The following is a 15,299-nucleotide window of genomic DNA, read 5'->3' as shown; positions in this document are numbered from 1 at the left end:
TATATCATATTTTTTTTTTTAAATCACAACTTACCAATACAGTCGATCCTTGGTAAAATCGATAGCCAAGCCATTAGGCCATCCCAGCGTCAAGTTTTTGAAGACAATGAGATTCGAACCATCGGCGTGAGCTCTGCTAATGTTAGCCGGACGGTCCCATTCGGAGAAGAAAATATAGCCCTGATTCGGATGAATCACAATAGCCCTTGGTCGCTTAAGATTCTTGAGTAGCGTACGACGATAGGTGACATTCCTCGTGCTCAAAACATTTAATGTACCTTTACGTGAATCTATGTAGTAAAGATTTTTAGCCGCCCAGTCGACTGCGAGACCTTCTACGCCCTCGTTCTGACTAGCCAGTACTATTTCACGGCCTGTACCGTTTTGATGTACCTGTCAATCGAAATTGGTATGCCGTTAGGACAATGATTCAGATAAACAAATGAATAATTGTTATCTATTACTGTCTATCTTTATTTTTATCAAGTCAAAAGTCTTAAGATAAGAGAAAGTGATCTACTTATACAAAGCATCATACAAAGCAAACGAACCCGATAAATGACGTCTTGGAGTACGTCACTGTAGTAGATAAACTGCTCGTGGGCATCGTAGTCAAGACCGACGAATCTGGCACGTCGTGAGACTACCGGAAGAATGGCATCACTAAATCCCTCAGTCACCGGATCTAATACTCGACCTTTGATGAATCTCTGCTGTGAGTACATAAGAAACTCCTCAACACTTACGCAATTGCGGAGATCCGTTGATAATCTATAGCCTGTAATCATATTTAGTTTAACGGATAATTTTTTACATAATATATATAATATAATTTTGTATAAGAATTATTTACACTTTCGCAACACTCATGTTCCATCATTATATATCTTTCATTACATACACTTTATATTCAATTAAATAATTAAATTTATAATTAGAATATTGACGAATTTCTAATGCCTATACTGATAAATTACGATATAACAATACGACTTCAACACTAATTACGAGATATTAATTACAAAAGATGATAATATAATCAGTGTTTCGGATGGTTAGAGTAATAAATCCGACAACGAAATGATCAGGCTAAAACCATGTGTGAACGATAAAATACTCGCTCGTAATTTATTTTGCATTTTTGTTTCGTTTTCTTTCCCTTTGTTGTTTCCATTATAAATTGCGCGTAACTCTGCTCGAACCGGTCCACACTCCGATTTGTGACAACTCGTTGAAAGTCGTTGAGCGCATTTAGGATAATTTACGATCGTTTGGTCGTATGCAAGAAAATCAGAGTCCGATAATAATTTCGGTGAGCGCACGGATGTTTTCTTTTGAATTTCATAAGACTCCTCGAAAAGAAATAAACCATTGTTTTGATCTTGTTTGTACTGGAAAGTGACGCACGCGTTAAGAATTATATTTGATATAAAATTGTCAGCGTAAAGAAAATGCGACGTTAAAAATATCAAATCTTTGTCTAATTTATAAAAATGCTTGTGAGCGAGCATTGCAAATGCTTTAATTTAAGTTATGAAATATTCTGTAGCTCCAAAGTCATTTTACTTTGTAATCTCCGATGCGAAAATCAGTACAAAGGCGTTATGTATTTATGAAAGGTTGAACTGCGAAATTGAGAGCTAACGAGATGCGCGTTGACACGAGTCAATGTCGAATCAGTCATATGTCTTTGAAGATCGACGAGACGCTTGAGCACTTTGAAAAGTAAAACTTGCGCTAAAATAAACAAACCAAGTTGGTTTTACATAAACGTGCGAGCGAAGGCCGTTGTGCGAAGCTTAACTCAAGCATACACATCGCCAAAATTACTGTAGTATTGCGAACCAACAAAAACCAACAAATCGGAAATGTGTATTTCCGAATCTCACATTGAGATAAAATCTCGAAGGTTAAAAAGATGAGGGCGGGGGTCGTGCCCCTCCTCCTTCTTTCCCCTGCAAACTAATCGTGGAGCGTGAAGCGAGTGAGAAAGTAGACTAGAAACACAACCATTAGCGGTACAGCGAAATCCAGCGATATCCCATGGCCCTTGAGCCGCGAGAGAGGGAAAATCAACTGGAAAACAGGAGAGGGAAAGCTCTCAATGATTAATTCGCTCAGCGCAATTCGTCTTTTCGCGGAGTTGTCTGCAGCAACTTTTCCTTTCTTTTTGTAATCCGCCATTTTTTGTACTACGTTTAAATTATTATCTTCCAACCGACAATGATATTTCTTTAAGTGTGACAATGATTTTTCTTTCTTCAATTCATGTAATTTGATTGTAAGTATCAACTTTGTAGATTTTGTGTTCTAATAATATTAAGTTGCGTGTTAATTTAATTAGATAAGTTAATCAAGACTTATCGAATAGTTTTTGATAGTAATGTAAAATGGCGTGGGGGGGGGGGTGCGCATTTGTTTGCATTATTACTTCACGTGACAACAAACGATAAGATATTGATAAAAGTTGAAACTGATTACATCGCAAAACTATATTCCAAATTGAATAAATCACTATGTTTGTTGCATTTATATGAAAAATATTCTGATTTTTTTCGGTAAAAATAAAAGATCAACTCACCAATATGACAGGCGCATCTGTATCCCAGACCGATCTCTATACCACCAGCGGCAGTAACTATGCACATGTGCGAGCAACCACCGTTATTATTACCACACGGATTCTGCACTGATTTTGGCTGCACAAGATAGTGCAGCGCTTTGATAGCTTTGGCGTCCCTCAGCTTGGTCACACTCTTCACTGAGTTCTCGACTTGACTGTTGAATTTTTCAACACTGAGTACTGCTTGTTTTGAACTGTCAGTCCAGTACACCTTGTTTTCGAAAAGCGCCAGTCTTATGGGTGACGGTACTTGATTGCCTCTCAATACCATCACGCGATTTCGACCCACGTAATCTGCTGTCTCGATGTAGTCGAGCAAAAGATCACACCAATATATCCTTTTAGCAATGAGATCAGCCGCAACCCCGGACACCTTGTATGCGGCCTCAGACACGATGGGGAAGGCATTGGTACCGTCCATGTTAGCTCGCAGCACTTGTTTGCTGTCAGCGACGAACATCAAACCGACTAGTGGATCTAGGGCTATATCAGTTGGAGATGTGAGGTTCGAACCGAGGACTATACCATGGAAGTGGCCGTTGAATTCGAACACGTCGATCTTCTGTACAATCGAGTCGACTACGTAGAGTTTATCACCGACGAAGTCTACCGCAAGGGCGACCGGCGCCCATGAGCCCGGTTGTGATATATGTGGATCGACGTGTTCCGTCGAACCTGCGTGACATGAAATTTCTTGGTAAAAAGGAAAAAGTAAAAAGTAAAAAGTATGTAAGAACAAAATACCCTTGAGCGGCTGCGAATGAATCTTTCTAGTTTTAACATCACTCCAGAACAACAAATTCCTGTCGTAGTGATAATCCAAGCCGCTAGCTCCGGTGGTATTGGCGATGAGGTGTCGCTCGTCATTACCGCTGCTGGGCAATACCCTCCAAATCGCGCGTTCTTGGGCAACGAGCAACTCCAGTGGCTCGGTGTCGATGGCTCGACAACGAGTGTTGCGAAAACGCGCGTAACCTTGTGCACAGCTGCACAGGTAACCGCCGTCTGTGTTGGTACACAGTTGCTCGCAGAAACCCCATTCTTGGCATTCGTTGCGATCTGCATTTTAACAAAGTTTATGATTTATATAAGAGCTCGCTCACAATTTTTTAAACTGCTTTATTTTGTTTTTTCTCATTGTTCCAAGCAACTTGTCGACATTTGACGTTTTAATAGATTCCACTCCTAAGACACCGAGATAGACCACATTTATATCCTCAAGGATATATGCGAAGTAGCTTGAGTAAACTTGATTGATTACATAATTTAATACTAGTGTCTATGGTAATAAATCTTTCGAGTTCACGGCCATCGCGCGCTGACATACATGGTTATTGATTGTAAATTATGGCAACAATAATGAAGTCGATTTTTATCCGTCGCCTGTATAATCGGCCTACACAACAATATATCAAAATATGCAAGTATTTTACCCATGCAACTTCTGGAGTCATTGGCTAGTACACGACCTTCCGGGCAATAACAAACACCTCCGGTGGGAGACGCTTGGCACTGGTATTGACAGCCTAATGAATTGCACATGTGCGTTGCTGTAATCAAGCAATAAATTCATTAATTAATGTGAAATTCCGAGCAGCTAGCCAACAGTTAGAATAACGAAAATGAAGAACTAACAGCAAGCAGTCTCCTCGTCACTGCCATCGTCGCAATCTTTCTTGCCGTCACAAAGCTGCGACTTGTTGATACAAAGCGGCTTACCGTTGGAACCTTTAGGGCAAAGGTACTTGTTACCTGGACATACTATGGATGTGCAGCTTCTTTCGTCACTGCCATCCTCGCAGTCCCTGTAACCGTCGCACTGGTAGCTCAACGGGATGCACAGTGCATTCGCACATCTGAACTGATCGGCCGTGCAGGCCGGGAAACCTGAAATAATCCAAATGGCTTACTAAGAATATTTTTCTTAGCTACCGAGTAAACACAACTTTTAATGCATGATGCGATAAATTACTGTCGATTTCCGGGCAAAATGACGATTTCACCCAACAAATAATGTGAAGCGATATGTGTGGGATGCATAATTAGAACAACAACTTGATAAATGCCAAACAATCTTATCGTTAGGTGCATTGTTGAGTGAATCACGCGATGGAATTTTAATGAAGTTGGCAAAGATAAGAGAAGGCCTCTGAACAATAGGGTCATTTGTTATACGAATAAGCAGTTTAAAAAACCTACTGCAATGCTCTTCGTCACTGTTATCGCCGCAGTCGTCCTTGTGGTTACATCTCATCGTCTGTTCGACGCATCTCTGCGTCACGTTACACCTGAACTGATCCAGTCGACAGGCTGCCCTTGCATTCGGACAACCCTCTTCGTCTCTTTCATTTCTACAGTCGAGATATCCATCGCAACGTTTTTCTTTTGGCAAACAAGGCTCAGTAGTCGTGTTGCCGCAACGAAAGTCGTCGGCTAGACACTTTCGATAATCTGCAAGTTGAAAGTGACAAGTAAAGATTTAGCTGATTCGATTCGGGATAGTGCTGCTTTGGGAATCCGAACTGTTCGTTAAAATCACTAATAGCGTTAAAAGTTTAAATCGCCATAATATTATATTGCAGTAACGTGACCATTACACTGACAATCTAAATGAAATATAAATGACGAGAAAGAAACGCATTACAATATGACTTGAATGTGCATATACATTGCAGTTTTAGATTCATTATCTATTGAAAATACCAAAAATTGTATGAAAAACTGTAATTCTACGGCACATCATTCTTTATAGAGCCGATGCTTTATCGCGACGAAGCGGCCTTGGCATTGGTGCGAGAACCAGAGTCTCGGGTTACTGAATTCCGTGCGTTGCGTAACTATTTCGTTGGATGTTAGACGGATCGGTCGTTCAATGTCTGCCATGGGCAAAGCTATCGACGCAAAGTTTCTCCTTCAACTATTTAATAGTGAAAAGTAAAAATATTCGGCTTTGTGGATCGACGCCGATGTGAGTGAAATCCTACGGCGACGCGCGCTCTTGTCGAATTCGGATCTACATCGTGGCAGTAATAATCAAACGTACTTCTGGGAAGACGTATTATCGAGGCTGATAAAAGCTATTAAAAGAAAAATTCATTTGAACGTAAACTATAGGTATCGATGTGCTTGTAAGTGAGCAAATCGACTTTGAACACCATATGAAATTCACATGGAAACTCGCACTCGAATGACACTCAGTTGTTAGCACGACGAAGAAAAAGAAGTCTGGAAAAATTTTACGCAACAGTGATCATCGTGACGGATAGTCATAGAGGAGGTGTAAGAACAATCGAAAAATCAGGCATGATGCGCATTCCTCGAGTGCGCATGCATGCATGCCTACTTGGTCGTAGCACGAGGTCGCACCTTTCTATCGTCGCTCTCTCTCTCTCCCTTGTAATGTACTAGTCGAGTGAGTCTGCGTTTTTTTTTCTCTGCCGCTTAGAAAGAGTGGGGCGACGAGAGAGGCAAGAGATCGGCGAGGTGAGCCGGAATTTGTACCATGCCGTGCCATCTTCTTCCCTCTCTTAGACACGCCGTCTCTCGCTACGTATGTGCACACCTATGCGCGTCTAGTATGCGTGAGTGTGCGCAGCTGTGTCGCTCGTTTTCATTTCGCGCAGATTCGTCTTGCGGAGATTTTCAGGATTCCGGGAATCGATTGGCAATCGAGATTACGCGCGAGAGCTTTCCTACTTTTACGTAGATGCTTGTTTCGAATTTACGAACGTTCTTTAATGTTATCTGAATTTCGATTGCCTTGACTCTTGTGATGCAATTAAATTATCTGTCTATTAAAGATTTCAAGCTGAAACGTATTTTTATCAAATGAAAATGAAAAACTTGAGCTGCGCTCCGACAACCTCCAATTAGAGTTAATATAACTTTTGTTACCTTGATTTTCTATTCGTCAGTTGTTCCCAATGCATTGAATAATATTTTATCATTCCCTCGTGTATTAAACGAATCGAACCCATGTAATCGCTAATGATGAATAATCAATTTATAATAGCTGCCAAAGCAATTTAATAGTAATCAAATTGTATACAAAGACGCGAAATCTCTTGAAAAATTCTTCGAGAAATATTTTTATTTTGTAAGAAAACTTACATTTCAGCCACAGAGTAATATCGCACTTAAAGCCATAATATATTGAGTGTGAGCATATATTGAGTGCGAGCTCAACTCGTTGCCGAGAGTTTATTCCTTTTCTGGATCGTAACCTGCGTTGCCTCATAGTAATTAAACAGTTGCTAACTACACTTATGAACCTAGTTTCCAAACGCATAACAGCAAGTACGTCAAATAAAACGTAGATAGTTCGAATATAGGCACAACGATCTTTCAAGCGTGGACGTTGCATCTTTATTTTGAGGCCGAAAGACGAGGAAAAAAAATGAGCGCACGATCGACGAGCGAAGCTTGTGCCATTCTTTCCGGGAACAAAGTGAGCGACAATGGGACTCGCGCGACTTTTTCGTTTATCAGCGCGGGCGGGAGGGTCGCCAAATGAAACGAGAGCAGAGAAGAAAAGGAAAGAAAAGTGGCCAGGCGTGAATTAAAAATCATCGGCGGTGCGACAGCGGACAAGCGGACTTGTGCGCGCGCGATTGTAAGCGACGATGAAAGGACGCTGCTCACGGCAATGCGAGCACAAAGGATCGGATTTGCGAATGACTGACGAGTAAATTGACGATAACGGGCCCGGCTCTTCTTGGTTTGTTTACCGCGCGCACATACATCTTCGGTTTTGGTGTGTGCCGCACTGGCCGCCGACGCAATTAGAACGGGAAAGCAGTGCGAGAGATGAGCGCGCGCCGACAAGATACGTGCGCCTTTTTCTTATCTCCCGGCCGGCTCTCCCGTGCGTTGTGTTACGAGCTCACTGCACTTCGTCCCCCCCCCCCCCCCTCTTTTCTCTTTCTGCGTCTCGCGGCTTGCGCGAGCGCTCGCGAACGAAAGAAATACACGCGCGCGTAGAAAGTATAACCTACATCCGGGGCTTTTGTTCCTCGCGAGAAAATCGTTATTGTCAAAACGCCGGACGCTCGACTTTATTTTCTTTTGGCCATTGTCGCGCGGCGTTCTTTGCCCACGCGCGCTCACTCTTATTGCTCAAACAAACGCGCTGGTGTATTTCCTGCGGAGCCGTCATTTGATAAGAACTCGCGGTATGCGCACCAATGATACTAGACGCGAGCTCGTGATAATGGCCATTCTTCATGGGCTGCTCCTGTTTTTCGCGGCGAATTTCACCGCAATTTAATGGCGGAGTGCGCGCGCGCGCGAAAAAGAGAGGCCCCCATAAAGGATGCATGCGCAGTAGGTGAGCGACTTGGCGGCAGTAACGTGGCAGGCGAGAGGCGAAGTGAGCGCGATGGAATTCAAATAGGCGAGGCTCCAACCTCGCGTCCCTTCATCTATCCCCTGTATATAACGAATACACTTTACTTTCGCTCACTTCTCTCTCTCTCTCTCTCTCTCTCTCTCTCTCTCGGCACTAAATCTGCACGTATCGATACTTTCACGCTTTATAAAATTTCTCGAGCTCGAGAGATGGCCGTTTTCCATGGCGGCCGTTATACGTATTTATTGCGACCGATTTTTATTACGCAAGCGTGGCATTTTTTACTGTCTTTTACTCTCAAATTGACCCTTTTTTCGACGAAGTATTTTTCGTTGAAATTACCCGGCAGTCTCACTTTTATCCTTTCTCATTAGCTGCCTATCAAATGATTTATTGCGAACGTGCTGCATAGAAGCCGATCATTACGTCAGCCATACAGCTTTAACACGTGCGTGTGATGATAATTACGTCACAAACAACCGTCGCGTCGCGGGGCACTTGTGATCGAAGCTACTCTATGTTTGGGCAAATTGCATCTGTCGAGGGTCTAGATAATGGTTAGAAGAACGAGGAAGTGTGAACTTACTGCATCCAGCCTCGTCTGTGCCGTCGACACAGTCGACAGACATGTCGCATCGATGATACGGAGGAACGCAGTAGGTTTTATTGAACACATACTGGCCACAAGTCAGTTGACCTGCCTCGCATTCTGGTGGGGCTGTAGTTTAAAATAAAATGTTGAGAGATTAATGGTGTGATTTTACAAAAATATAAATATGTGATTATTAATATTGAAACTTCATACACTGCTTACATTTATACAGTGGATTAGTACGTAATGTATATATAAGGAAAGTAATAGTATATGAAGAAGGTTATTCTACAAGTCGTGTCATTATATTAATTTCAAAATCAATATTTGGCAATTACGCGAAAAGATTTATTTAATAAAATTTGCATTCTCAGTTTGCTGATCTTGAAAATGAAACTATTATTGTACTTTTTGTTCTTTTTGTTGCAATTTTGATACATGACGCAATCTGATCCTTATAATATGGTCTTCCATCTAACGTTACTTAAAAAATTCAGAGATATTATGAATATGACCGAAGATACCTTTCCAAATTGGAATAATGTTTGTTACCGTCTCAACTTTCATTCGTTAAAAATAATGACCAATATTAAACGCTTACAAATTTAACATTTTACAAAAGCATACTTGACTGTACACTTACGATAATCTAATCACTCCTTAGAGACAGAGTGGCTCTTCAGATAACGTAATTAAAAAGCCTGAATCATACAATCCAATAAAAAATTCAACGAAGGTCAATAGCAAAAACGTTCTATGAAAACGATACAATTAAATAACAGCCAGTTTCATAAAGTTGCTCTCATTCAACGATACATCAAGTAGCGATCGAAATGATCAATAAACTGCTCATTCCGTGCGTCATATTTCTTTTTGTAGTTCAGAGTAAGTTTAAACTGTACCGTTATGGTAGGATATAAATTTTCATTAATTTTAAGACGCCATAAATAAAATGATAACGATTAAAAATGATTAGAGATGAAATATTTAAGATATAAATTTTTGTAAACAGGTACATTAGTAGCAGGCTTGTATGACAGATGCCATTTCCAGTACCAGGCCGACTGTCATTCCCATTGCAGGGGTGGTAACTGCATTTATGGCGAATCTTTTCGCGAGGGAATTTCATGGAGATGTTCACCATGTAGTATATAATATGTGACTTGTCCATACAGTGGTGACGTCAGAAAAGAAATAATTGATTGGAATGCTTCCGCCAATACAAAAAATGACATTACAAGTTTGTTATATTGGAATACATAATCGTTTTTAAATGTTATCGTACATCGATTGTTACAGGAATTCATTATAAGGTAATACTTAATTTTTATCTACTCCGTGCCCGAAAACTCGATGTACGCACGCTCAGGAAAGCAAGAGTGCTTCGAATTTCGTCTCGTACATGTTGTATCGAAAAATAATGAACGTTTGTATTAAGAAAATAACATGTAAAAATGTACAGATTATCAATGGACTGTTAAGGTGACAGAGCCAATTAAAATTTGCAATCTGTGTATGTGATGAAAATATAAATTATCTGAAATACTTTGCACTAATTGCTTTTTCTATATTATTAGATGACATACTGTAGGCGCAATTGGTGATTGAAATTGCTCAATGCTCGAGACAGTTGATTATAGAAAAAAATTACACGATTCATTATTTTTTTATAGTTTTTTTATATGTTTGATGTAATGTATTATACTATTACATTTAGAATTTAGTTATTTAGTTAAAACTATAATATAAATATGAATTAGCATTCATTGAAGTAACTCTACTTGTGAAACGCGTAAACTGATGAGTACAATACATCATTTTTATCCCTGGCAAGTCAAAAATAATGAGTAACATGCGTTACAGCGTGATTGCTATTTTATTGTTGAATTATATCATGCGTCCAATGAACCATGCTAAACGTTCATTGCAAAGGATGAAGATAATATTATTCACGTGCTTTCGGGTACGTTAGAAAAACAAGAGTGATAACGCATGAGAAAAGGGTTTTATAAATGAACACTCACTGCAAGACTGAAACTCGTCCTCGGCGTTCTCGCAGTCGCGCTGATAGTTGCAGACCGAGCTCGCGGGTATGCACTTGCCCTCGGGGCACCTGAACATGCCAAGAGGACATTGCTGGTTGGCCTCGGCGATGCTGCCGATGTTACTGCTGCTGGCGCCCGCTACAACAAAGAAAAACAGACAAAAAGCGTTATCGCGTCGTCGATGCAGTCGTCCTGGGTGAAAGGTCTCTCTATACGGGTTTAAAGGTGAGCGTGAGCTACTTTCCTATGTGAAAGTCTATGACCGATCCTCGTACTTGTTTGTTAACTCTGTTGATTTATTGTGGGCTACGCACGTTATAGTTTGTACACGCGAAAATCATGTAACTCGATCATTCGTTTCTATTTTGGGTGGCGATTTAAATTAATTCGAACGACATTCCTTCTACAAACAATGCATCAATTCTATTCGAATTAAGTAATAATAAGACAATGTCTAAAAGTTTAAAATTAATGTCCAATGTAGTACGGAATATAAGTTTCCACGAGAGTCATTAAGAAACGCGATTAGTAATCTCAGTTCGCGTGAAACTTTGAATCAGCATTGAAATCTTTAATCTATTACAAGCAGAAACCTTAGAATTATCATGATTCCATTGTGCCACTATCGCCAAGGCTATAAGATTTGCACGTTTAAATTGCTTTCAAAGTACCTCGACTGATGAAATAATCGACTGCAAGCGAATGTCTTCAAAGTCTTATTATTTTTTTTAACTGAACAAACAGTGCGAATTCCGATGTAATAAGAGCGAAGAAAAGAGTGAAAATACGAGGAGCGAATACATCCACGAACAGTTTATTCAAATAAGTCGGGCGGCGTGAGCCTTGGACACAACAATCGAATCACTCGGTGGCAATTTGCTTATGCACCGTCATAGGCGTAAACGTAGAGGAAGAGATGGACAACTGCCGCGTGGGCACATTCATTTTCCACGTGGCTATGCGCGTGTAGTGTCCGTATTAGTGGGCTCTCTTGCCGTAGGAAATTGGGTCACTTGCGGTTTTCATTGCAGACGACGACTCGGCCGATATCATCGATAATTCGATCGACGCCTTTGGTTAATCTGGCGAGTCGACTGATTAAGGTCGATCAATTACTATTGTCGAGTGACACCCTCATTACCATCGCGACTTTCGCATTGAGTGTCAAGGCGGTAGATGTATAAACAACGAATGTATGTTTTTAAAGCGTCATTTCGCACTGACTTTCCGTTGGTATAGGTATGTTTTCCGACTACATATCAACAGTGCTCGGTGATAATTTACAAATTATTCGAGCATGCGCGCATTGCAGAATGTTGTTGCGATTAATCTAAAGAGGAGTAATAAAAGTAGACACAAATTTCCATCGCCAATTGACCTTGAACGGTGGATGATATATCATTTCTCGGGAGATAAATTTATTTACGTGTAGACGTCATGTAAAGAATATATTACGTCATGTGTAATCATGTTTTGCCGTTGATATGCTACGTATATTATACACCAATGTCTACGAGTAAAATAATTTTATTACTTTGCAATTAAAAATTGTATAACGCTGCTTTAATTCATTAAAGCTGACAACAATTTTCTTTCTGGTCCACACCTGTTTCATTTCCGTAAAAATTCATACGATAAGCATTATATTTCTCGGCAACAGATTTCTACCGATACTTTTCTTACGTTTCAGAAACAATGTAGCGCAGATGGCATGAATTTAAAACTCCAGTGATATTTAAAGGTTTGATAAAGATTCATAGTATAGGCGTGCACCGAAACAATTGAAATGAATCACAGTCAGTAGAATAACATTACTTTTAGGAAACAACACTTATCAAGTAATATGCAGAATGATAAACACTTTATTCATCCTATTCGTCATTCTTCCTTTTGTAGATTACGGTGAGTATATTGAATCGCCTATCCGGTTGGACACAAGTATTAATCAATTTTTACTACATCACATATCTAAAAATATAATAATTTTGAATGAACTGACAGGACGTATTGATAATATAAATATTTCATTGCGGACAATACGGAAACTAGCTTAGACATTGCCTTAATGTCATCTATTTTGTGCGTTTGAATGCATATTTAAGATATGTATCGTGCTAGGAATCGTTGGAGTATAGTCATCGTATTGAAATAAAAGATTATCGAAAAAATTCAGTTTTTTCGAGTATTAATCAATGTCGAGCACACCTCTCCGTACGCTGCTTGATTTTTATAATTTCTAATTCTGTTATAGTATTTGTTAAGTACATAAAATATTTCTTTATTAAAAAAAAATTCTTTCAATTATTACATTACGAATTACACATCGGCACATCCAAACGTATTATCATCTTGGATTTCATTATAGGAGACGTCGAAAATAAAGCGCAATTAAAAAAGTTGAAGGTAAGCGCGTGAAAATCAGTTAAAAGTGCATCGAACGGGAGCAGTTTTCCGTAGATACGAAATCGTTCCGTTTCCGTCTGCGTTCATCGAAGCGCAATAAAAATCGAGAAACTCGCCCGGCGAAACATGAACGCCGAGGATTAAATTGAGCCTTAAAACGGCGCATCGATCATCGCGAGAATTCACCGTTACTCACGCTCATGCCCAGAGAGTGCGACACCCTTTCAGCGCGAGACTGCGCGAGAAATTACGTCAGGCTTACGCGCGTATCTTGGCTTTTGCGAGGCTTGTTCTCTCGCTCCCGCCCGCGAGCTCCGGCAGCTCTTTCTCTTTCTCTAGGCAAGATGAGTTTGCGTTGGAGTTATTATTTTACGGTTTAATGCAGCTCGAGTACATAGATCTATCAAACGTATCTTCTCTTTTCATTAAATTCTACTGAATCCAGTTATGTTTTATTGATATTACATTTGGACAACCATCAGTCTATTTTCAACAATGAACCGAGTCTTTTGTGTTAAGATTTGTAGTAACTCAAATCTATTATATTATAGCACAATCAAAGTGTTTCATCGTATAGATCATCTCAAATCATTAAACTCAATACCGTCTACTAATCTCTCGTGAATCCTCCAAACAACCACTTTGGATTTAATGTAATTGATCTCCGAAAAACACGATTCTCGGTGAAAAAGTTCGACTTGGTTTGTTCGCTATCGATCTAATCGAATCAATGCTCATGGATAGAAAGTAAGCGTTCGGCTGGAACTCCAAGCGCAAGGCAACGAGCCGTAAATCTGTCGGGATTAGTGCAGCGTCGGCGGCGCAGTGGAGCTGCATGCAATCAAAATGAAAATCAGAGAGAGGACTTTCTCATTGTGCGCGAGCATGAAGATGTAAGCTGAGCGAGCCTGCAGGTGAAAACGTGATACAGCCTAGAATGCATCTTCTTGCATACTCTTGCGTAACAATTCTTTGTTTGCCCCGTTCTCCGTTCGCCGCGGCTAAAATTCAAGTTGACGTGTATTCCAACTGACTCTTTTTCGTTGCCGATCAATTAATAGCCAACTGTCGCTGCTTTTTCCAAATTCAAAGCGACGATCGATTCAGTGATCGCTGGGTCGCGATTAAGGTTGCGTTACCGCAGGACACGATCAGTGCGAGTAGCTTGTTTCTTATCTATATTTTAGCAACGATTCTCAGCGAGCTTTCTCTTTTGAAAAAAAGCTGCTCAAACTATCCGTGAAATGAAGATTCACTTTTTTCCTGGAATCTCATTGTCGAAGTTTACGAGTTCGCGCGATGTTAAAAAACATACAAAATAATAAAGGAAGTTACTTCTTTTTCTTTATTTTTTTTCTTTTTATCGCGATAAAAGTAGATTTAACGAGTGTCAAATCGTCGCTACAGTTATTTCCCCGAGAGCTTGCCGAACACTCGGGATTGGAAATGAATTTGAAGCCATGCAAACTGGAAATTTCATCCAGTTTTCATGAGTTGAAAACTTGATGAGAGCTCTAGTAACCGGAACGCGATGATGGATATTTTAACTTTCAAAAATCAAGTCGAACGAGAAACTCAAAATTGCATATCAAGTTTTACCTCAGATCGAACGAGTTTCTCTTCCTTATCGAGTTCTTATAATGCGTTTGATGATGTTAATATCTGATTTATACACTGAATGAGTTATTCACGAAGTGCCAAAAACTTTACGTAAAGCAAATGATACAATTTGCTGTCTTGTGACTTTCCACGACTGCGAAAGCGAAATGATTATAAACACTTTCGGCGATGATCGAAAGAGCTTCTTATGCTCTGGAAATCCCTTTGCGCAAACGCAAGCGAAAAGCGCATCATTGGCAGCCGGCCGAAAGCCGTGTACATGCTCCTAGGAGAGCGGATTGAATCTTATACGTGCGAGCGAGAATTGACGACGACTTGTGCACGTGTTGCGCCATCAGCGAGGCATTGTTCTATGGTCTGCAGCCGTAAGAGAGGGAAAGAAGGGACCTCGATTCGTCGACGCCGCCACCTTCTCGCCTCCAGCCGACACAAGCTGCAATGCGACACGTGTTCGCGGCTTACACGCATTCTCAGCCGAGCAATTATTACGAGAGCATTTTCTGCCGGTGGATTCTTACGGCCATAGGAGACACTTTTTTTTTTTCTGATTGTCTCGGTCGGTGAGAAAGTTTGATTGGCAATAGCGATTTTAGTATTCTTCGGAATTCTGTATTTATTTGTCGGTTTTATCTTTTACTGTGATCGGTGGTTTACTATGATAATTAAAAG

General features: G+C 40.3%; 1 protein-coding gene and 1 long non-coding RNA gene across 2 annotated transcripts in view; one reads left to right on the top strand and one right to left on the bottom strand.

Annotated features, from left to right (window-relative positions):
• The window catches only part of LOC131666615 (low-density lipoprotein receptor-related protein 2), a 47,828-nt gene that overhangs the window by 14,701 nt on the left and 17,828 nt on the right, over window positions 1-15,299 (bottom strand). The window contains exons 2-10 of the mRNA XM_058939448.1: window positions 10,587-10,745; window positions 8,557-8,688; window positions 4,823-5,074; window positions 4,259-4,510; window positions 4,057-4,173; window positions 3,368-3,682; window positions 2,582-3,298; window positions 552-778; window positions 35-393 (exon numbers count right to left, since the gene is read on the bottom strand). Coding sequence (XP_058795431.1) covers window positions 35-393; window positions 552-778; window positions 2,582-3,298; window positions 3,368-3,682; window positions 4,057-4,173; window positions 4,259-4,510; window positions 4,823-5,074; window positions 8,557-8,688; window positions 10,587-10,745 — 2,530 coding nt within the window. The remainder of the gene's footprint in view (window positions 1-34; window positions 394-551; window positions 779-2,581; window positions 3,299-3,367; window positions 3,683-4,056; window positions 4,174-4,258; window positions 4,511-4,822; window positions 5,075-8,556; window positions 8,689-10,586; window positions 10,746-15,299) is intronic.
• Window positions 9,339-10,114, top strand: LOC131666621 (uncharacterized). Its single transcript, XR_009302113.1, has 2 exons — window positions 9,339-9,447; window positions 9,575-10,114. It is a non-coding gene; the product is annotated as an uncharacterized LOC131666621 (long non-coding RNA).

This window comes from Phymastichus coffea, unplaced genomic scaffold (genome assembly GCF_024137745.1).
Source record: "Phymastichus coffea isolate CEN01 unplaced genomic scaffold, Cenicafe_Pcof_1.1 PCOF00059, whole genome shotgun sequence".
Taxonomy (NCBI): domain Eukaryota; kingdom Metazoa; phylum Arthropoda; class Insecta; order Hymenoptera; family Eulophidae; genus Phymastichus; species Phymastichus coffea.
This window is presented reverse-complemented; position numbering and strand designations above follow the sequence as displayed.